At 42.2% G+C, this 24,039-nt stretch overlaps 1 protein-coding gene across 3 annotated transcripts in view; it reads left to right on the top strand.

Moving 5' to 3' along the window:
• Window positions 1-411: 411 nt before the first annotated feature.
• The window catches only part of LOC115108022 (protein lin-9 homolog), a 40,559-nt gene continuing 16,931 nt past the window's right edge, over window positions 412-24,039 (top strand). Inside the window, exons 1-3 of one of the 3 annotated variants that reach the window (XM_029631889.2) lie at window positions 449-494; window positions 19,719-19,751; window positions 23,425-23,510. In XM_029631889.2, coding sequence (XP_029487749.2) covers window positions 464-494; window positions 19,719-19,751; window positions 23,425-23,510 — 150 coding nt within the window. In that variant the 5' untranslated portion in view covers window positions 449-463. Of the gene's footprint in view, window positions 495-19,718; window positions 19,752-19,783; window positions 20,056-23,424; window positions 23,511-24,039 lie in introns of those variants that run through there. The other 2 variants (XM_065008916.1, XM_029631890.2) reach the window with 2 other exon arrangements.

Here is a 24,039-nt window from a genome sequence, read left to right as displayed (position 1 = left end):
TATATCAATCTTGTAATGACTTAATGATAACTTCTGGGGTTGCATGTACAGTATGTCTGGAGAATTAATGTCTACACCTAATATGTCAAACATTCCCAGGTGGCCCACTTACTGCATGTCTGTCATTTGGGGGTATCCTTTGAATCCTGTGTGAAACAAGGGGAGATTCTCTGCGTGGTCAGGCAATTTAAACAGCGTTCTCATTCATGTATTTTTGTCTTATTTGTGTGGATGAATTATACAACAGGGATCATTGGAGTGGTTTATACAACTATAGCTAAATACATTAATTTAATTGTAACCCAATTTGAACAGCCCTTTCCATAAACTATATATCTGAAAATAATAATGTACTGGTTAATTATAAAGATGACCGCTGAGTTAGTTGTATGCTCCAGACACTCTCTGTCCCAGAATGCATCTTGACAATACATCTTTGAAAAAACGGCGCGGCTAATTCAAGATGGCGGAGATGGACCAGCTGTTTGATGAGAGTAAGTAATAACACGAATTTTACAACACGTTTAAGCTACCTATGCCATTCTGAGGTAATTTGTTTAAAACCTGATATGTTGTTATTCACTGAATACTTGTCGCACCCTCCCCCAATGAAGTGTTTATAAGCTCACGATTTCTAGACTCAAAAGCTAGTGAGCTAATAATGCTTGTTAGTTACTAAGGTTAGCTAGCTAGTTATTTTCTAACGTTAGCCAGCTACACTAAACATAATTAGGCGATGATCATAATGGCTAGCGAAATTATAGCAACCTTGTAGTCCGTTAGCTTAAGACTAAACTAGCTCATGCTAGCTAGCTGAGTTTTGTTTGTTTCTGAATCTTTTTATCCACTCACATTTTTGAGCCAAGGGGGTAACTAACGCTAATTTATGGGATAATAATTACCCAATCACGATGAGAGGTCTAACTGTTGTTGTAATAACACATTTAGTTAGCTAGTTGCTTACATTATCCACTGTTCCCTAAAATATGTAGTTTGGTTTCTTTCTGCTATCTAAAAACAAACCTATTCAGGAGCTGAAGACACTGACAGAACAGATGTCTAGTGGGTGATGTGAGGCGTTATACTGTGTTGGCTTGCTGTCTGACATATTTTTCTGTATGGGGTGGACTGTATCAACTGTATTTTGTGGGCTCCCGATTGGCTCAGTGGTCTAAGGCACTGCATCTCAGTGCATCACTGCAGTCCCTGGTTCGAATCCAGACCATCACATCAGGTTGTGATTGGGAGTCCCTAGGGCGGGGCACAATTTTGCCCGGGGTAGGCCGTCATTATAAATAATAATTTGTTCTTAACTGACATTCCTCGTTAAATAAAGGTAAAATAAATATCTCATTCATAGAGCTAGCTATTTCAATTAATTCTCCACTCCAATACCTTCACGTTGTTGTCCATAACTTTCGAAGTATGCTTGGGGTCATAGTCCATTTGGAAGCTTTAACTTCCTGACTGATGTTGCTTCAATATATGCACATACATTGCAATGTCATCTATTTTGTGAAGTGCGCCAGTCCCTCCTACCGCAAAGCACCCCCACAACATGATGCTGCCACCCCCGTGCTTCACAGTTGGGATGGTGTTTTTCGGCTTGCAAGCATCCCCCTTTTTCCTCCAAACATAACGATGGTCATTATGGCCCAACAGTTCTATTTTTGTGTCATCAGACCAGAGGACATTTCTCCAAAAGGTACGATCTTTGTCCCCATGTGCAGTTGCAAACCGTAGTCTGGCTTTTTTATGGTGGTTTTGGAGCAGTGGCTTCTTCCTTGCTTATCGGCCTTTCAGGTTATGTTGATATAGGACTCGTTTTACTGTAGATATAGATACTTTTTTACCTGTTTCCTCCAGCATCTTCACAAGGTCATTTGCTGCTGTTCTCTTCGCAACAAAGTATGTTCATCTCTAAGAGACAGAACACGTCTCCTTCCTGTCCTTCCTGAGTGGTATGACGGCTGTGTGGTTTCATGACATGACATAATTTTCTGGAAATTTCCAATCTGTTTAAAGGCACAGTCAACTTAGTGTGTGTACACTTCTGACCTACTGGAATTGTGATAGTGAATTATAAGTTAAAATAATCTGTCTGTAAACAATTGTTGGAAAAATGACTCCACAAAGTAGATGTCCTAACCGATTTGCCAAAACTATAGTTTGTAACAAGAAATTTGTGGAGTAGTTGAAAAACAAACAAGTTTTAATGACTCCAACCTAAGTATGTAAACTTCCGACTTCAACTGTATTCACTCTCACACACAAAACCCACACACATTCACATAAGCTTCATTCACACACGCATACCGACACCACACATACACTTACACATAATTTGCTGCTACTACTCTGTTCATTTTACTCTGATCTGTTCTGATGCCTAGTCACTTTACCCTTCCTTTGTGTACGGTGCATTCGGAAAGTATCAACTTTTTTCAAGTTTTCATAATCGGTAATCTGCATTTTTGGATGCCGATTATGGCCGATTACATTGCAATCTAAGGGGAGACTGCGTGGCAGACTGACCACCTGTTATGCGAGTGCAGCAAGGAGCCAAGGTAAGTTGCTAGCTAGAATTAAACTTAACAATCAATCTTAATATAGTCACTAGTTAACTTTACATGGTTGATGATATGACTAGTTTAACTAGCTTGTCCTGCGTTGCATATAATCAATGTAGTGCCTTTTTAATTTATCATCGAATCACAGCCTACTTCGCCGAACGGGTGATGATTTAACAAAAGCGCATTCGCGTCAGGGTTTATGCAGCAGTTTGGGCTGCCTGGCTCATTGCGAACTCTGTGAAGACCATTTCTTCCTAACAAAGACTGTAATTAATTTGCCAGAATTGTACATAATTATGACAACATTGAAGGTTGTGCAATGTAACAGGAATATTTAGACTTAGGGTTGCCACCCGTTCAATAAAATATGGATTGGTTCCGTATTTCACAGAAAGAATAATCGTTTTGTTTTCAAAATGATCGTTTCTGGATTTGACCATATTAATGACCTAAGGCTCGTATTTCTTTGTGTTTTATATTATAATTACGTCTATGATTTGATAGAGCAGTCCGACTGAGCGGTGGTAGGCAGCAGCAGGCTCGTAAGCATTCATTCAAACAGCACTTTACTGAGTTTACAAATCAGCAGCTCTTCACAATGCTTGAAGCACAGTGCTGTTTATGACTTCAAGCCTATCAACCCACGATATTGGGCTGGCAATACTATAGTGTCTTTAAGAACATCCAATAGTCAAAGGAGACTTGTCTTGGAGTCATTACTGTGTTATCTTGGCTGTGTGCTTAGGGTCATTGTCCTGTTGGAAGGTGAACCTTCACCCCTAATGTCCTGAGCCCTTTGGAGCAGGTTTTCATCAATGATGTCTCTGTACTTTACTCTGTTCATTTTTCCCTTGATCCCAACTAGTCTCCCAGACCCTGCCTCTGAAAAACCTCCCCACAGCATGATGCTGCCACCACCATGCTTCACTATAGGGATGGTGCCATGTTTCCACCAGACGTGACGCTTGGCATTCAGGCCAAAGAGTTCAGTCTTGGTTTCATCTGGGAATTTTGTTTCTCTTAAAGTTTCTCTTTGATGCCTTTTGGCAAACTCCAAGCGGGCTGTCATGTGCATTTTTTACTGAGTGTCTTCTCTGGCCACTACCAGAAAGGCCTGATTGGTGGAGTGCTGCAGAGATGGTTGTCCTTCTGGAAGGTTCTCCCATCTCCACAGAAGAACTCTGGAGCGCTGTCAGAGTGACCAACGAGTTCTTGGTCACTTCCCTGTCAAATCAAATGTATTTATATAGCCCTTCGTACATCAGCTGATATCTCAAAGTGCTGTACAGAAACCCAGCCTAAAACCCCAAACAGCAAGCAATGCAGGTGTAGAAGCACGATGGCTAGGAAAAACTACCTAGAAAGGCCAAAACCCAGGAAGAAACCTAAAGAGGAACCAGGCTATGAGGGGTGGCCAGTCCTCTTCTGCCTGTGCCGGGTGGAGATCATAACAGAACATGGCCAAGATGTTCAAATGTTCATAAATGACCAGCATGGTCAAATAATAATAATCACAGGCAGAACAGTTGAAACTGGAGCAGCAGCACAGCCAGGTGGACTGGGGACAGCAAGGAGTCATCATGTCAGGTAGTCCTGAGGCATGGTCCTAGGGCTCAGGTCCCCCGAGAGAGAGAGAGAGAGAGAGAGAGAGAGAAAGAAAGAGAGAATTAGAGAGAGCATACTTAAATTCACACAGGACACCGGATAGGACAGGAGAAGTACTCCAGATATAACAAACTGACCCTAGCCCCCAGACACAAACTACTGCAGCATAAATACTGGAGGCTGAGACTGGAGGGGTCAGGAGACACTGTGGCTCCATCCGAGGACAACCCCGGACAGGGCCAAACAGGAAGGATATAACCCCACCCACTTTGCCACAGCCCCCATACCACTAGAGGGATATCTTCAACCACCAACTTACCATCCTGAGACAAGGCCGAGTATAGCCCACAAAGTTCTCTGCCACGGCACAACCCAAGGGGGGCGCCAACCCAGACAGGAAGATCACATCAGTGACTCAACCCACTCAAGTGACGCACCCCTCCTAGGGACGGTATGAAAGAGCCCTAGTAAGCCAGTGACTCAGCCCCTGTAATAGGGTTAGAGGCAGAGAATCCCAGTGGAAAGAGGAGAACTGGCCAGGCAGAGACGGCAAGGGCGGTTCGTTGCTCCAGAGCCTTTCCGTTCACCTTCACACTCCTGGGCCAGACTACGCTCAATCATATGACCCACTGAAGAGATGAGTCTTCAGTAAAGACTTAAAGGTTGAGACCGAGTCTGCGTCTCTCACATGGGTAGGCAGACCATTCCATAAAAATGGAGCTCTATAGGAGAAAGCTCTGTCTCCCAGCTGTTTGCTTAGAAATTCTAGGGACAATTAGGAGGCTTGCGTCTTGTGACCGTAGCGTACGTGTAGGTATGTACGGCAGGACCAAATCAGAGAGATAGGTAGGAGCAAGCCCATGTAATGCTTTGTAGGTTAGCGGTAAAACCTTGAAATCACCCCTTGCCTTGACAGGAAGCCAGTGTAGGAAGGCTAGCACTGGAGTAATATGATACAAAAATTTGGTTCTAATCAGCTGTATTTAGCACTAACTGAAGTTTATTTAGTGCTTTATCCGGGTAGCCGGAAAGTAGAGCATTGCAGTAGTCTAATCTAGAAGTGACAAAAGCATGGATTTATTTTTCTGCATCATTTTTGGACAGAAAGTTTCTGATTTTTGAAATGTTAAGTAGATGAAAAAAAGCTGTCCTTGAAACAGTCTTGATATGTTCTTCAAAAGAGATCAGGGTCCAGAGTAACGCTGAGGTCCTTCACAGTTTTATTTGAGACGACTGTACAACCATTAATATTAATTGTCAGATTCAACAGAAGATCTCTTTGTTTCTTGAGACCTAGAACAAGCATCTCTGTTTTGTCCGAGTTTAAAAGTAGAAAGTTTGCAGCCATCCACTTCCTTATGTCTGAAACACATGCTTCTAGCGAGGGCAATTTTGGTGCTTCACCATGTTTCATTGAAATGTACAGCTGTGTGTCATCCGCATAGCAGTGAAAGTTAACATTATGTTTTCGAATGACATCCCCAAGAGGTAAAATATATAGTGAAAACAGTAGTGGTCCTAAAACGGAACCTTGAGGAACACCGAAATTTACAGTTGATTTGTCAGAGGACAAACCATTCATAGAGACAAACTGATATCTTTCCGACAGATAAGATCTAATCCAGGCCAGAACTTGTCCGTGTAAACCAATTTGGGTTTCCAATCTCTCCAAAAGAATGTGGTGATCGATGGTATCAAAAGCAGGTCTAGGAGCACGAGGACAGATGCAGAGCCTCGGTCTGATGCCATTAAAAGGTAATTTACCACCTTTACAAGTGCAGTCTCAGTGCTATGATGGGGTCTAAAACCAGACTGAAGCATTTCGTATACATTGTTTGTCTTCAGGAAGGCAGTGAGTTGCTGCGCAACAGCCTTTTCTAAAAATGTTGAGAGGAATGGAAGATTCGATATAGGCCGATAGTTTTTTATATTTTCTGTGTCAAGGTTTGGCTTTTATTTTTTTTCAATTTTTTTTTCCAAAGGCCCTTCTCCCCATATTGCTCTGTTTGGCCAGGCAGCCAGCTCTAGGAAGAGTCTTGGTGGTTCCAAACTTCTTCCATTTAAGAATGATGGAGGGCACTGTGTTCTTACGGACTTTCAATGCAGCAGAGATTTTTTTGGTACCCTTCCCCAGACCTACCTTTCCCCTCAACTCAATCATTTCTAGGAGCGCTAACAACAATTCCTTCAAACTGATGGCTTAGTTTTTGCTCTGACATGCACTGGCATCTGTGGGACCGTATATAGACTGGTGTGTGCCTTTCCAAATCATGTCCAATCAGCTGAATTTACCAAAGGTGGACGCCGATCAAGTTGTAGAAACTTCTCAAGGATGGTCAATGTAAACAGGATGCACCTGAGCTCAATTGTGTGTAGATTATAAGGCTCTAAATGTAACAATGTGGGAAAAGTCAAGGTCTGAATTTTTATTTATTTAACTAGGCAAGTCAGTTAAATTTATAATGACGACCTACACCGGCCGAACCCTAACCAGGACGATGCTGGGCCAATTGTGTGCCGCACTATGGGACTACGGATCACGGCCGGTTGTGATACAGCCTGGGATCAAACCAGGGTCTGTAGTGCCTTAGAACGCTGAGTCACTCGAGCCAATACTTTCCAAATGCATTGTATCTACCTCAAATGTCTCATACTTATGCTCACTGATGTGGTACTGGTACTCTTTATACTGTTCATACCCTTTATAAGTATTCATACCTCTTATTCAAGATGTTATTTCAGCCTCAATTCAAAATGGATTAAATATATTTACACAAAATACCCCATAATGACAAGGTGAAAACAGGTTTTTACAATTAGTTAGCAAATGTATTGAAAATACAGGTATCTCATTTACATTAGTATTCACACCCCTGAGTCAGTACTTTGTAGAATAACCTTTTTGGCAGCCATTACAGTAGAGTCATTCTGGGTAAGACTCTAAGCGCTTTACACCTGGATTATGCAATATTTGCCCATTTTTTTTTACTTTCAAAATTCTTCAGGGTCTGTCAAATTGGTTGTTGATTCATTTTCAGGTCTTGCCATACATTTTCATGTAGATTTAAGTCAAAACTGTAACTTGGCCACTCAAACATTCACTGTCTTTTTGTTAAGCAACCCCAGTGTAGATTTGGCCATGTGTTTAAGGTTATTGTCGTGCTCAAAGGTGAATTCATCTCCCAGTGTCAGGTGGAAGCATACAACCAAGATTTTGCTTAGCTCCCTTCGGTTTATTTTCTTACCCTGAAAATCTCCCCAGACCTTAATGATTACAAGCATACCCATAACATGATATGGCTATGCTTGAAATTATGAAGAGTGGTACTCAGTAATGTATTGTATTTGCCCCAAACATATCCAGGACAAAAAGTATTGCTTTGCCACTTTTTTTGTTTGTTGCAGTATTACTTTAATGCCTTGTTGCAAACAGGATGCATGTTTTGGAATATTTGTTTGTTCTGTACCGGCTTCCATCTTTTCACTGTCTTTTAGGTTAGTATTTTGGAGTAACTACAATGTTGTTGATCTGCCCTCAGTTTTCTCCTATCACAGCCATTAAACTATATTAAACTCTGCAACTGTTTTAAAGTCACCATTGGCCTCATGTTTAAATCCCTGAGCGGTTTCCTTCTTTTCCGGTAACTGAGTTAGGAAGGACACCTGTGTCTTTGTGGTGACTGGGTGTATTGATACAAACTGTAATTAATAACTTCACCATGCTCAGTGATATTCATTGTCGGCTTTTTTTTCTTTCTTTTTTTACACATCTACCAATTTATGAGGCATTGGAAAACCTTCCTGATCTTTGTGGTGGAATCAGTGTTTGAAATGCACTTCTCTATCGGGGGACCTCACAGATGATTGTATATGTGGGGTACAGAAATGAGGTAAACATTGTTTTTAATGTTAAACACGATTTAGATTCCTTATGTGAGTTTTTTAAATGTTTATTTAACTAGGCAAGTCAGTTACGATCAAATTATTTGCAATGACAGCCTACCCCGGCCAAACACTCCCCTAACTTGTTAAGCACATTTTTACTCCAGAATGTATTGTAGCTTGCCGTAAGAAAGGGTTTTAATACTTTTTATTAATTTAAAAAATATATATATAAATATATTTTTTTTATATATAATTCCACTTTGACATTATGGGGTATTGTGTGTAGACCAGTGATACAAACATCTTAATTTATACTATTTTTAATTCGGGCTGCAACACAATAATGTGGAAAAAGTCAATGTGTGTGTGAACTTTCTGAATAGCTCCATTCTTGTGTATTTTATTTTTTTCCTGTTCTTACTATTTTTATCTTTAAACTCTGCAATGTTGGGAAGGGCTCGTAAGCAAGCGTTTACTGTGAAGTCTACACCAGTTGTGACGACAACAAAACCCAATCACTATTTAATAGAACATCCAATTTAGTTGTTTTTCTAAGTGAACAACAGTGCTTAAACCACATTGAGGTCTTTTTTGTGTTACCTTTTTAGTTCAGGTGCGCACCATCCAGACTTGTGTGGCTAGTGGTGTTGTAGCATACTTGTGATGGAGTTTTCTACACAAATGGCCACTGGATTAATGCAAGTATGTGATTCTGCCAGGTAGGCATAGGTTACGTTGTTGATACCTTGGTTAAGCCAGTGGTCACCAACCTTTTCTGGGTCAAGATCACTTTTGCAGTTTTACCTTAACCTCACACAAACAGTTTTGTAGGAATGAGGTTTGGGCAGTAGGCCTAATACATTATCACATCATATTGGGTTTATGATTGGCCTGCCAATATTGTAAATCAGACCATATTATTTTTCAAAACTCGAGCTTTGATGAAATGGATCAGTTGGTTGAGCACTTGTAGAGCATGAATTGAAATCATTTGCTTTTTTATTTTACTGTACCGATGGTACCTGCATCTGATGGTCAACGAGGTCAAATCACAAAGTCAGTGATCTTCAGAAAGATGCCCGAGTTTCCGGCTTGGTATTCTGATTTGGATGACTGTTCAAAACAAATTTTCCCAACCGCCTCTCACGGTCCCTGCTCTCTCCTTCCTTTCCTCCAGTGAGACAGACCAGAGAGCGGGGACACCGTCTTCCACCTGATGGTGAAACTCGAGTTGAACCGCCATGTCTCATCCACAACTTCATGTTGTTCCTATGACCAGAGAATGTTAAATATTCCTTAATATTAAAATCAACACAACAAGCTGTTAATAATAATAAACGCTGGGCTTTCGATACTTGGCTACTCATTCATTGCAGCTGCAGCCCGAGCAGAAGTACGGAGAAGTGTTTTGTAATAGTGTTGAATTGAAACAGTGATAGTGCTGAATATAAACTTTAACATGAACTCATAAAAACAGCAGCTCTTTGCTGTATTCGTTGACAGTCTCTCTGTGGTCATGGTTTTAAAAGTTATTACATCTTACCTAGGCTAGTAACTTATTAAATTTGGCTGTGGCCAGGGTCATGGAAGCTCATGGGAACACTGCTTACCCGGTGCGCAGGACTTTTGAATCAAGTGCACCTACCGGCAACACGATTTTAAAAAAGGAGCGTAAGCCTTTATCGTTCGTTGGCTTTTCTACAGAAATGTTTGTCGATCGACTAAGAATGCGATCGACCAGTTGGCGACCACTGGGTTAGGTTATTGTAAGGATCGCTAACGGCTAGACATTGGTATAGGCCCTACGCGCACCACACACAGCAGGGCTTGACAGGGCGGTGCACAATTGGCCCAACATCGACTGGGTTTTGCCGTGGTAGGCCGCCATTGTAAATAAGAATTTGTTCTTAACTGACTTGCCTAGTTACATTTAAAAAATAAATATGTTTATTTTTAAATATATTTACATATATTTGTATTTGATTTAGAAAGCTTAAGTCATTTCAAGCCTTATTCATACAGTTTTGTTGAATAGGAAATGGATCATATGAAATCTTTTATCATATTTGTACTGTGTACTTGAGCTTGTCCTCAAGTGAGAACACCTCAGCAATTCTATAACTATTCTTACCAGAAAGGTGAGATTTGAACTTTTCTTGGAGCATGCACATTACTAGGCATTGTTTATGGGCCTCTCATGATAAATAATTTAAAAGTGTGCCTTCCCTCACCTAAAAAAAGAATACTACACCGCTAATCATAACACGGAACATCTTTCCTACCCCTACTACTGTCTGTCTTTGCCTCATGCTACAACCAGCTGTTTGAGAGCTGCACGATCTCTCTGCCTAACAGATTATCTATAGGCTGTATGTGTGCACCCAACGTGTGATAAATAATCGACAGCTTCGGGTATCCGTCTGTTATTTAAAAAAAAATTCTAGCCTAGATTCAAAATGGCATGATTACAATATTTTTTTCTCACTGGCCCAAGCGGGCCACTGACAGGAATGATCGACTGGCCCTGAAGGTTTCCACAACCTCCCCAGTATGTCAATCCCTGACACACACAGGCTGGGGCATTTCTGTGGTGTTGTTGCCTCTTCAGAAAATGTTTGCCGAATTGCACATTTTGATGTGGATAAATTATTTTTTAAATCTAATTGTAAACAAAAAACTAACTTGACCATCAACACACAAATTCCGCTGGCACTCTTGCGACCAATAAAAAAACTTGTCACACTACCAAGTCAAATGGTATATAAAATTATGCTACTGGAAACAACTCATCTGGCTATAGCCTACCTGCTGATTGGGTATGGAGCAGTTTTGTACTTCAAACAATCAGTGTATATGGTAATTTTTTGGTATACCGGGTGAAGTTGATCATTTCCTAGGCGCACTACATGGCAAAAGCGCAAGAGATCACTGTAAAAACTTCCAAGCGGTGAAAATCTTTGGATTTTGAGAATAGTGAAGGTAGCCAACAATCCCTCCGCCACACTGATCCTCAACACGGGGCCCCACATATGTTCTTAAGGTTTTGTACACTGTGTATGTTTATATACATTAAGGACACCTGCTCTTTCCTTGACATACAGACTGACCAGGTGGAAGCTATGATCCCTCATTGAAGTGGATTAAACAAATGACATCATTCAGTATGGGGAAGATTTTTAAGCCTTGAGACATGGATTGTGTATGTGTACCATTCAGAGGGTAAATGGGAAAGACAAAATATTTAAGTGCCTTTGAACGGGGAATGGTAGTAGGTGGCAGGCACACCGGTTTGTGTCAAGAACTAATGCTGCTGAGTTAGTAGTAGGATATTGGCACCGGAGGAGTTGGCTCCCGTTTTAGGGGCTCCTAGCCAATTGTGCTATTTTGTGTTTTTTGGGGGAGGGGGGGGGTTGTACTTATTTTGTACATAATGTTTCTGCCACTGTCTCTTATCACCGAAAAGTGCTTCTGGATACAGGACAGCGATTACTGGACAAAGATTGTTTTTCTTTAATGAGTCGGACGCGAAGGATTTACTGCTGATACCAGCACAGGCCAAGATCCCCTTAATTTGTATGAAAAAAGACAGCAATAAAGGGGACGCCTCTACCATCCGTCCAACGTTCAATCATTGGAGAATCAACTGGATGAGCTCTGTTCAAGACTATCCTACCAATGGGACATTAATAACTAATATCTTATGTGTCACTGAATCGTGGCTGAATGATGACATTGATAATATACAGTTGGCTGGGTTTTCCGTGCATCGGCACGACAGAGCAGCTGCCTCCAGTAAGACATGGGGTGGTGGTCTGTGTCTATTTGTCAAAACAACTGGTGCGCAAAATCTAATATGAGGGAAGTCTCAAGATTTTTCTCGTCTGAGGTAGAGTATCACATGATAAGCTATAGACCACACTATTTACAGAGAGAGTTCTCATCTATATTTTTCACAGCTGTCTATTTACCACTACAAACTGATGCTGGCACTAAGACCGCACTCAACGAGCTGAATAAGGCCATCAGAATAAAGAACATTTTCATCTAGAGGTGGTGTACCTAGTGGCTGGGAACTTCAATGCAGGGAAACTTAAATCCGTTTTTACCTCATTTCTACCGGTATGTAGAGGGGAAAAAACTTTACCCCGCACACAGAGATGCGTACAAAGCTCTCCCTTGCCCTCTATTTGGCAAATCTAACCATAATTACAAGCAAAAATTAAAGCAGGAAGGGCCAGTGACTCTTAATACGAAGTGCTCAGATCAGCTAGCTACGGGACGGTTTTGCTAGGACAAACTGGAAATTGTTCCGGGTTTCATCCGATGGCATTGAGGTGTATCAGTCACCAGCTTCATCAATAAGTGCATCGATGACTTCGTACCCACAATGACTGTACGTACATAACCCAACCAGAAGCCATGGATTACAGTCAACATCCACACTGCGCTAAAGGGTAGAGCTGACACTTAAAAGGAGCGGGACTCTAACCCAGATGCGAATAAGAAATCCAGGTATGCCTTCTGACGAACCATCAAACAGGCAACGTGTCAATACAGGACTAAGATTGAATCCTACTACACCGTCTCCAACGCTCGTCGGATGTGGCAGGGCTTGCAATCTATTACGGACTACAATAAGTCCAGCCGGGAGCTGCCCACTGACACATGCCTACCGGACGAGCTAAATGACTTCTGTGCGCGCATCGAGGCAAGCAACACGGAAGCATGCATGAGAGCACCAGCTGTCCCGGACTACTGTGTGATCACGCTCTCCGTAGCCGATGTTAGTAAGACCTTTTTGAACAGGTCAACATTCATAAGGCCCCAGGGCCAGACGGATTACCAGGGCGTGTACTCTGAGAATGCGCTGACCAACTGGTATGTGTCTTCACCGACATTTTCAACCTGTCCCTGATTTGAGTCTGTAATACCTACATGTTTCAAGCAGACCGCCATAGTCCCTGTACCCAGGAACACCAAGCTAACCTACTTCAATGACTACCGATCCGTAGCACTCACGTCTATAGCCATTAACTGCTTTGAAAGGCTGGTCATGGCTCACATCAACACAGTCATCTTAGAAACCCTAGACCCACTCCAATTTGCATACCGCCCTAACAGATCCACAGATGGTGCAATCTCTATTGCACACCACACAGCCCCTTCCCACCTGGACAAAAGGAACACCTACTTAACTTCTTGGTGACGGGGCATTATTTTCATGTCCGTATGAAATGCATGCCCAAATTAAACTGCCTGCTACTCATCCCCAGAAGATAATATATGCATATTATTAGTAGATTTGGATATAAAACACTCCGATGTTTCTAGAACTGTTTGAATCATGTTTGTGAGTATAACAAAACTTATTTAGCAGGCAAAACCCCAAGGACAAACAATTGAGATTTTTTTTTTAGGTCACTCTCTTTACAATGGGGATCCAGATTTCTAAGGGACCTTCTTGCAGTTCCTATCGCTTACACTGGATGTCAACAGTCTTTAGAAATTGGTTGAGGTTATTCCTTTGTGTAATGAAGAAGAACGGCCATCTTGAACAAGGGTCACTTGAAGTGTACTGTTAGAGGCACGTGACCAGAAAGCATGCAACAGTTTGTTTTACTCATGTATTTTTTTTAAATTATATATATATATATTTTACCTTTATTTAACCAGGTAGGCTAGTTGAGAACAAGTTCTCATTTTCAACTGCGACCTGGCCAAGATAAAGCATAGCAGTGTGAACAGACAACACAGAGTTACACATGGAGTTAACAATTAACAAGTCAATAACACAGTAGAAAAAAAGAGAGACTATATACATTGTGTGCAAAAGGCATGAGGAGGTAGGCGAATAATTAAAATTTTGCAGATTAACACTGGAGTGATAAATGGTCAGATGGTCATGTACAGGTAGAGATATTGGTGTGCAAAAGAGCAGAAAATTAAATAAATATAAACAGTATGGGGATGAGGTAGGTAAAATTGGGTGGGCTATTTACCGATAGACTGTGTACAGCTGCAGCAATCGGTTAGCTGCTCAGATAGCAGATGTTTGAAGTTTGTGAGGGAGATAAGTCTCCAACTTCAGCGATTTTTGCAATTCGTTCCAGTCACAGGCAGCAGAGAACTGGAAGGAAAGGCGGCCAAATGAGGTGTTGGCTTTAGGGATGATCAGTGAGATACACCTGCTGGAGCGCGTGCTACGGGTGGGTGTTGCCATCGTGACCAGTGATCTGAGATAAGGCGGAGCTTTACCTACCATGGACTTGTAGACGACCTGGAGCCAGTGGGTCTGGCGATGAATATGTAGCGAGGGCCAGCCGACTAGAGCATACAGGTCACAGTGGTGGGTGGTATGAGGTGCTTTAGTAACAAAACGGATGGCACTGTGATAAACTGCATCCAGTTTGCTGAGTAGAGTGTTGGAAGCCATTTTGTAGATGACATCGCCGAAGTCGAGGATCGGTAGGATAGTCAGTTTTACTAGGGTAAGTTTGGCGGCCTGAGTGAAGGAGGCTTTGTTGCGGAATAGAAAGCCGACTCTAGGTTTGATTTTAGATTGGAGATGTTTGATATGAGTCTGGAAGGAGAGTTTACAGTCTAGCCAGACACCTAGGTACTTATAGATGTCCACATATTCTAGGTCTGAACCATCCAGGGTGGTGATGCTAGTCGGGCGTGCGTGTGCAGGCAGCGAATGGTTGAAAAGCATGCATTTGGTTTTACTAGCATTTAAGAGCAGTTGGAGGCCACGGAAGGAGTGTTGTATGGCATTGAAGCTTGTTTGGTGGTCAGATAGCAGTGTCCAAGGACGAGCCGGAAGTATACAGAATGGTGTCGTCTGCGTAGAGGTGGATCAGGGAATCGCCCGCAGCAAGAGCAACATCATTGATATATACAGAGAAAAGAGTCAGCCCGAGAATTGAACCCTGTGGCACCCCCATAGAGACTGCCAGAGGACCGGACAGCATGCCCTCCGATTTGACACACTGAACTCTGTCTTCAAAGTAGTTGATGAACCAGGCAAGGCATTCATCAGAAAAACCGAGGCTACTGAGTCTGCCGATAAGAATATGGTGATTGACAGAGTCGAAAGCCTTGGCAAGGTCGATGAAGACGGCTGCACAGTACTGTCTTTTATCGATGGCGGTTATGATATCGTTTAGTACCTTGAGCGTGGCTGAGGTGCACCCGTGACCGGCTCGGAAACCAGATTGCACAGCGGAGAAGGTACGGAGGGATTCGAGATGGTCAGTGACCTGTTTGTTGACTTGGCTTTCGAAGACCTTAGATACAGTTTGGGTCCAGGGTGTCTCCCCCTTTGAAGAGGGGGATGACTGCGGCAGCTTTCCAATCCTTGGGGATCTCAGACGATATGAGAGGTTGAACAGGCTGGTAATAGGGGTTGCGACAATGGCGGCGGATAGTTTCAGAAATAGAGGGTCCAGATTGTCAAGCACAGCTGATTTGTACGGGTCCAGGTTTTGCAGCTGTTGGCCGAGGTTGGAGTAGCCAGGAGGAAGGCATGGCCAGTCGTTGAGAAATGCTTGTTGAAGTTTTCGATAATCATGGATTTATCGTTGGTGACCATGTTACCTAGCCTCAGTGCAGTGGGCAGCTGGGAGGAGGTGCTCTTGTTCTCCATGGACTTTACAGTGTCCCAGAACTTTTTGGAGTTAGAGCTACAGGATGCAAATTTCTGCCTGAAGAAGCTGGCCTTTGCTTTCCTGACTGATTGCGTGTATCGGTTCCTGACTTCCCTGAACAGTTGCATATCGCGGGGACTATTCGATGCTATTGCAGTCCGCCACAGGATGTTTTTGTGCTGGTCGAGGGTCTGGAGTGAACCAAGGGCTATATCTGTTCTTAGTTCTGCACTTTTTGAACAGAGCATGCTTATCTAAAATGGTGAGGAAGTTCCTTTTTAAAGAATGACCAGGCATCCTCAACTGACGGGATGAGGTCAGGGTAGCCTAGAGGTTAGAGCATTGGACTAGTAACCGAAAGGTTGCAAGGTCAAATCCCCGAGCTGACAAGGTACAAATCTGTCGTTCTGCCCCTGAACAAGCAGTTAACCCACTGTTCCTAGGCCGCCATTGAAAATAAGAATTTGTTCTTAACTGACTTGCCTAGTTAAATAAAGGTTAAAAAAATAAAAATATCCTTCCAGGATACCCGGGCCAGGTCGATTAGAAAGGCCTGCTCACAGAAGTGTTTTAGGGAGCGTTTGACAGTGATGAGGTGTGGTCGTTTGACTGCGGATACAGGCAATGAGGCAGTGATCGCTGAGATCCTGGTTGAAGACAGCGGAGGTGTATTTGGAGGGCCAGTTGGTCAGGATGACGTCTATGAGGGTGCCCTTGTTTACAGATTTAGGGTTCTCCCTGGTGGGTTCCTTGATGATTTGTGTGAGATTGAGGGCATCTAGCTTTGATTGTAAGACTGCCGGGGTGTTAAGCATATCCCAGTTTAGGTCATCTAACAGAACAAACTCTGAAGATAGATGGGGGGCGATCAATTCACAAATGGTGTCCAGGGCACAGCTGGGAGCTGAGGGGGATCGGTAGCAGGCGGCAACAGTGAGAGACTCTGGAGAGAGTCCATTTTAAAATTAGTACTGTTTTGGTATGGACCTGAAAAGTATGACATTACTTTACAGGCTATCTCTGCAGTAGACTGCAACTCCTCCCCCTTTGGCAGTTCTATCTTGACGGAAAATGTTATAGTTTGGTATGGAAATCTCAGAATTTTTGGTGGCCTTCCAGAGCCAGGATTCAGACACGGCAAGGACATCAGGGTTAGCAGAGTGTGCTAAAGCAGTGAGAAAAACAAACTTAGGGAGGAGGCTTCTGATGTTGACATGCATGAAACCAAGGCTTTTTTGATCACAGAAGTCAACAAATGAGGGTGCCTGGGGACATGCAGGGCCTGGGTTTACCTCCACATCACCCGCGGAACAGAGGAGGAGTAGTATGAGGGTGCGGCTAAAGGCTATCAAAACTGGTCGCCTAGAGCGTTGGGGACAAAGAATAAAAGGAGCAGATTTCTGGGCATGGTAGAATATATTCAGGGCATAATGCGCAGACGGGTATGGTGGGTGCGGGTACAGCGGAGGTAAGCCCAGGCACTGGGTGATGATAAGAGAGGTTGTATCTCTGGACATGCTGGTTGTAATGGGTGAGGTCACCGCATGTGTGGGAGGTGGGACAAAGGAGGTATCAGAGGTATGAAGAGTGGAACTAGGGGCTCCATTGTAAACTAAAACAATGATAACTAACCTGAACAACAGTATACAAGGCATATTGACATTTGAGAGAGACATACAGCAAGGCATACAGTAATCGCAGGTGTTGATTGGGAGAGCTAGCTAAAACAGTAGGTTAGACAACAACAGCTAATCAGCTAGCACAACAACAGCAGGTAAAATGGCGTTGACTAGGCAGAGAGGGTCGGATTAACTACACACAGAGCCTGAGTGCGGTTGGGGCCGACAGATAAAAACATAAACAAACAGAATGGAGTACCGTGATTAATGGACAGTCCAGCAGGCATCAGCTATGTAGCCAAGTGATCACAGTGTCCAGCAGGCATCAGATATGTAGCCAAGTGATCACAGTGTCCAGGGGGCAGCGGTAGATGGGACAGGGAAGCTAGACTGCCGAGTATTATCCAGGCTAAAAAAACTGGCTGGCTGTGCAGAAGGTAAAATCCGCTAGCAGTGGCTAACAATGACTAAATAGCTTGTAGCTAGTTAGCTGGTTAGCTTCTGGAGGTTCTTGAATGCTTTCTAAAAATAAAAAATTATAGCGATTCTGTATCACATTGGGTGAGGCAGGTTACCGGAAGGTATAATCGAATTAAAAATTGAAAAGAGATTGAAAATAAATATGGGTCCAGTGAGTGGTTGGGCTGGCTGGGGACGCGGCGATTCCAACAGTTAGCAGGCCTGTGCTAACAAGCTAACAGTTAGTAGGCCGGGGCTAAACAAGCTAGCAGTTAGCAGACCGGGGCTAAACAAGCTAGCAGTTAGTAGACCGGGGCAGGCTAGCAGTTAGCAGGCCGAATTAACAAGCAAGCAGATAGCAAGGGCTAGAAAGTTAGCCTTTGGGGGACGTCGAGATGGGGTTGAGTCTGTTTATGCCTCTTCATGCGGTGACATCGATAGACCGGTTGTGGGTCCGGATATTGTAGCCCAGGAGTATGCTTCGGTGGTAGCACAGGAGCTCTGGCCATGCTAGCTTCAAGCTAAGTGGATGGAAACGCTAGCCAGGAGTAGTCATCCGGGGTTGCGGTTAGCTAGTTAGCTAGTTGTGAAGATCCAGATGAAAATGTTCCGTTTGCGGTGGGAATCCGGGGATAAAAAGAATAGGTCCGTTATGCTCTGGTTAGAGCCGCGTTGTTCGAACTGGCGAGAGCTTTCCGAGCTAAAGGTTAGCTGATGACCGCTAGCAATGGTTTGCTGACTGATAGCTGGTAGTTGGCTAGCTTCAGTTGAGGGGTTCCGGATCCGAAGTAAATATAAGTACTTTAGAATAAAAAAAGCAGATCCACGCTACATTGGGTGAGGTGGGTTGCAGGAGAGTATTTAGATGTTGAGGTTTAGCAAAATGTTTTAAAAAATATGCGAACACAAATCATCCCGTCTTCAATTTTATCGATTATTTACGTTAAAAAATACCTAAAGTTGTATTACAAAAGTAGTTTGAAATGTTTTGGCAAAGTTTACAGGTAACTTTTGAGATATTTTGTAGTCACATTGCGCAAGTTGGAACCGGTGTTTTTCTGGATCAAACGCGCAAAATAAATTGACATTTTGGATATATATCGACGGAATTAATCGAACAAAAGAACCATTTGTGATGTTTATGGGACATATTGGAGTGCCAACAAAAGAAGCTCGACAAAGGTAAGGCATTAATTATATTTTTATATCAGAGTTTTGTGTCGCGCCTGCAGGGTTGAAATATGCTTTTCTCTCTTTGTTTACGGAGGTGTTATCCTCAGATAATAGCGTTGTTTGCTTTCGTCGAAAAGCCTTTTTGAAATCTGACATGTTGGCTGGATTCACAAGTGTAGCTTTAATTTGCTATCTTTGCATGTGTGATTCCATGAAAGTTTGATTTTTATAGTAATTTATTTGAATTTGGCGCTCTGCATTTTCCCTGGCTTTTGGCCAGGTGGGACGCTATAGCATCCCACATATCCCAGAGAGGTTAAGAATGCTGCTCATTAACTACAGCTCAGCATTCAACAACGTAGTGCCCGTAAAGCTCATCACTAAGCTTAGGACCCTGGGACTTAACACCTCCCTCTGCAACTGGATCCTGGACTTCCTGACTGGCCACCCCCAGTTGGTAAAGGTAGGCAACAGCACACCTGTCACGCTGATCCTCAACATGGGGCCTCACTGGGGTGCATCCTTAGTCCCCTTCTGTACTCTGTTCACCAATGACTGCGTAGCCAAGCAGGACTCGTTCTCTGATCGCATTGAATAGTTTCAAACTGAAATAGATTTTTCCTGTGCTTATCGGAGCCCATATGCGTAATGCATCGTCTTGAAAGGGAAAGATACACATCCCTACTGCATTTTTTAAAATACATTTTTTAAAGTTCCATGGTAAAGTCTAGCCTAATTCCCTCTTCTCTTGATTGTAGGCTCTTCAGCCGAGGCACTTGTCAGTCTGAAAGGTACTGTATCTTAACACATTGCGTTGATTATCCTTGTGTGTAAGTATACAGTGCATTCAGAAAGAATTCATACCACTTGACTATTCCGCATTTTGTTGTTGCAGCCTGAATTCAAAATGGATACACAAAAATCCTCACCTATCTACACGTAAAGCCCCATAATGACAAAGCGAAAACATGCTTTTATTTTAAAAAGTGCCATTTTATTGATGATTAAATACAAATCTAATTTACATATGTTTTCACACCCCTAAGTCAATACAGAATCACATTTGGCAGTGATTACAGCTGAGAGTCTTTCTGGGTAAGTCTAAGATCTTTGCTTACCTCGATTGTACAATATTTGCTCATTATTTTTTTAATTCTTCAAGCTCTGTCAAGTTCATTGTTGAGCATTGCTAGACAGACATTTTGCTTGCTATTGATTTTCAAGCACATTTAAGTCAACTGTAACTCTTTCATTCAGCAAGTGTCTTCTTGGTAACCAACTCCGGTGTAGATTTGGCCTTGTGTTTTAGGTTAGTTTCTTGCTGAAAGGTGAATTTGGCTCCCAGTGGCTGTTGTAAAGCAGACTGAACTAGTTTCCCTCAAGGATTTTACCTGTGCTTAGCTCTATTCTTTTTATCCTAAAATAACTCCCTAGTCCTTGCCGATGACAAGTATACCCATAACATGATGCAGAAACTACCATGCTTTAAAATATGTGGTAATTAGTGATGTGTTGTTGGATTTTCCCCAGACATTTTTCTGTCACATTTTTGTCCGTTTTACTTTAGTGCCTATTGCAATATTTTTTTGAATATTTTTATTCTGTTCAGGCTTCTTCTTTTAACTCACTTTTAGGTTAGTATTGTGGAGTAACTACAATGTTGTTGATCCATCCTCAGGAGAACTGCTTTTAAAGTCACAATTGATTGACCTAGTGAAATCCATGAGCGGTTTCCTTCCTGAGTTAGGAAGGACGCCTGTCTTTTTAATGACTGGGTGTATTAATGCACCATCCAAAGTGTAATTAATAACTTCACCATGCTCAAAGGAATATAACATTTCAGCTTTTTTTTTGTTTTTTACCCATCTACCAATAGGTACCCTTTGAGAGGCATTGCATAACCTCCCTGGTCTTTGTGGTTGTATCTGTGTTTGAAATTCTCTGCTCGACTGAGGGACCTTACAATTATCTGTATGTGTGCGGTACAGAGATGAGTTAGTCATAAAGTCATGTTAAACTCTATTATTGCAAAGAGGGAGTCCATGCAACTTATGGAACTTTTTTGCCATAAAAGGGGTTGAATGCTTATTGACTCAAGACATTTAAGCTTTTCATTTCTCATTAATTGCAAAAATATTCTAAACATAATTCCACTTTGACATTATGGGATATTTGGTGTTGACCAGTGAGACACAATTTAAATTTAATACATTTTAAATTCGGCTTTAACAAAATGTGAAATAAGTCAAGGGATGTGAATACTTTCTGAAAGCTCTGTATGTATTGCATATGTGTTTGAACTGAGGTTACCAACCTCTTCAAGAGGGAAACAAACGTAGCAGGTGTAAAAAAACAAACACCTGCTACGTTTGTTGTGGAGTTCCCACATCCGTTTTTCAGGGGAAATGGAAGTTAGGTTGAAAATATTGTATCCCTGAGAACCGGAAACATCCACTTTCTGCGACCCCGCGGAGATTGAGAGGTTGGAGATGTCAGTACCTCATTGGATTAGGCGTCTTTAGTAGATTCACGAATGACTGGCTTAAAAATGCAACACGCAAGGGATGTGTCGTAGACCCGTAACTAAGCCAATCTGAAGTCTTAACTTGTCAATTGTTATACTGTAGTCATCAAATAGTCTGAGTCGATGGACTTTATTAACTCATGTCATCCTCAATGTATGATGTGGTAAAAATCTGTTAAGTAGTTTACTCTTATTGTCTCCTTTCCTGTATGACCAATGATCGCAGGAGACTTGATAAAGCAATAGTGTGGAAACTAGTCCTGTCACCGACGGTGCCTTGCAAAAGTATTCATCCCCCTTGGTGTTTTTCCTATTCTGTTGCATTACAACCTGTAATTTAAATGGATTTTTATTTAGATTTCATGTAATGGACATACACAATATTCCAAATTGGTAAATTGAAATGGGGAAAAAAGAACTTTGTTTAACAAAGCCCCTAAATAAGATCTGGTGCAACCAATTACCTCCAGAAGTCACATAATTAGTTAGATTGCACACAGGTGGACTTTATTTAAGTGTCACATGATCTCGGTGTATATATACACCTGTTCTGAAAGGCCCCAGAGTCTGCAACACCACTAAGCAAGGGGCACCAACAAGCAAGCGGCACCATGAAGTCCAAGGAGCTCTCCAAACAAGGAGCTCTCCAAAGTTGTGTAGAAGTACAGATCAGGGTTGAGTTGTAAAAAAGTATCCGAAACTTTGAACATCCCACGGAGCACCATTTTAAATCCATTATTAAAAAAAAATGGAAAGAATATGGCACCACAACAAACCTGCCAAGAGAGGGCTGCCCACCAAAACTCACAGTCCAGGCAAGGGGGGGATTAATCCGAGGGGCAACAAAGATGACCCTGAAGGAGCTGCAAAGCTCCACAGTGGAGATTGTAGTATCTGTCCATAGGACCACTTTAAGCCGTACACTCCACAGAGCTGGGCTTTACGGAAGAGTGGCCAGAAAAAAAAGCCATTGTTAAAGAAAAAATAAGCAAACGCGTTGGGCAGTTGGGAGACTCCCCAAACATATGGAAGAAGGTACTCCGGTCAGATAAGACTGAAATTGAGCTTTTTGGCCATCGAGGAAAACGCTGTCTGGCACAAACCCAACACCTCTCATCACCCGAGAACATGATCCCCACAGTGAATTGTTGTGGCAGCATCATGATGTGGGGATGTTTTTCATCGGTGGGACTGGGAAATTCTTGAGGGAAACCTGTTTTAGTCTTCCAGATTTGAGACGGGGACCGAGGTTCACCTTTCAGCAGGACAATGACCCTAAGCATACTGCTAAAGCAACACTTGAGTGGTTTAAGGGGAAACATTTAAATCTATTTGAATGGCCTAGTCAAAGCCCAGACCTCAATCCAATTGAGATTCTGTTATATGACTTAAAGATTGCTGTACACCAGCGGAACCCATCCAACTTGAAGAAGCTGGAGAAGTTTTGCCTTGAATGGTCAAAAATCCCAGTGGCTTGATGTGTCAAGCTTATAGAGTCATACCCCAAGAGGCTTGCAGCTGTAATTGGTGCAAAAGGTGGCTCTGCAAAGTATTGACTTTGGTGGGTGAATAGTTATGCACGCTCAAGTTCTTATTTTTTGTCTTATTTCTTGTTTGTTTCACAAAAATATTTTGCATCTTCAAAGTGTTAGACATGTTATGTAAATCAAGTGATTTTACAACCCCCCCCCAAAAAAAAAAAAATATATATATTGTAATTCCAGGTTGTAAGGCAACACAATAGTTAAAATGCCAAGGGGGTGAATACTTTCGCAAGCCACTGTATCAATGGTCATGAAGGAAGAAGACTGGGAAAGGAGGACACTTCAATGTTTGGGAAAATAGACTGTCTAAACAATGAGGGAGCAGTTGTGACTTGTCAGGGTATTGTGAGTTTAATCTATTTTTGATAATGCCATACATATGTTGTAAATTTCCAGAGGGCAGTCTGTCAAATACTTTGAATGAGAAGCAAACAAAAGCTCAGAACACGAGAGGACAACACACCCTGGTGTCCATGGAAACGGTGAGATGACCAATGTAGCCCTTCCTCCCGTCTATGCCTTGGAACTCTTTAGGGCTCATATGGATTTTATCTCTGGTAATTCAACCATTATTGATTAAGTCGGCACTGACACTCTTATCAGCACTTCCCATGAGTTGAGCTGGGGATTGCCACGGCCCTCACGATGCGATATTATCACAATACTTTGTTGGTATGATATGTATTGCGATTCTCACGATTTATATACAGTTCTAGTAAAATGTTTGGACACCTGTTCATTCAAGGGTTTTTCTTTATTTGTGCTATTTTCTACATTGTAGAATAATAGTGAAGACATCAACACTTTGAAATAACACACATGGAATCATGTAGTAACCAAAAAAGTGTTAAACAAATCAAAATATATTTTACATTTGAGTTTCTTCAAATAGCCACGCTTTGCCTTGATGACAGCTTTGCACAGTTTTGGCATTCTCTCAACCAATTTCATGAGGTATGCACCTGGAATGCATTTCAATGAACAGGTGTGCCTTGTTAATTTGTAGATTTT

Source organism: Oncorhynchus nerka, linkage group LG24 (genome assembly GCF_034236695.1).
Source record: "Oncorhynchus nerka isolate Pitt River linkage group LG24, Oner_Uvic_2.0, whole genome shotgun sequence".
In the NCBI taxonomy this organism is placed as follows: domain Eukaryota; kingdom Metazoa; phylum Chordata; class Actinopteri; order Salmoniformes; family Salmonidae; genus Oncorhynchus; species Oncorhynchus nerka.
This window is presented reverse-complemented; position numbering and strand designations above follow the sequence as displayed.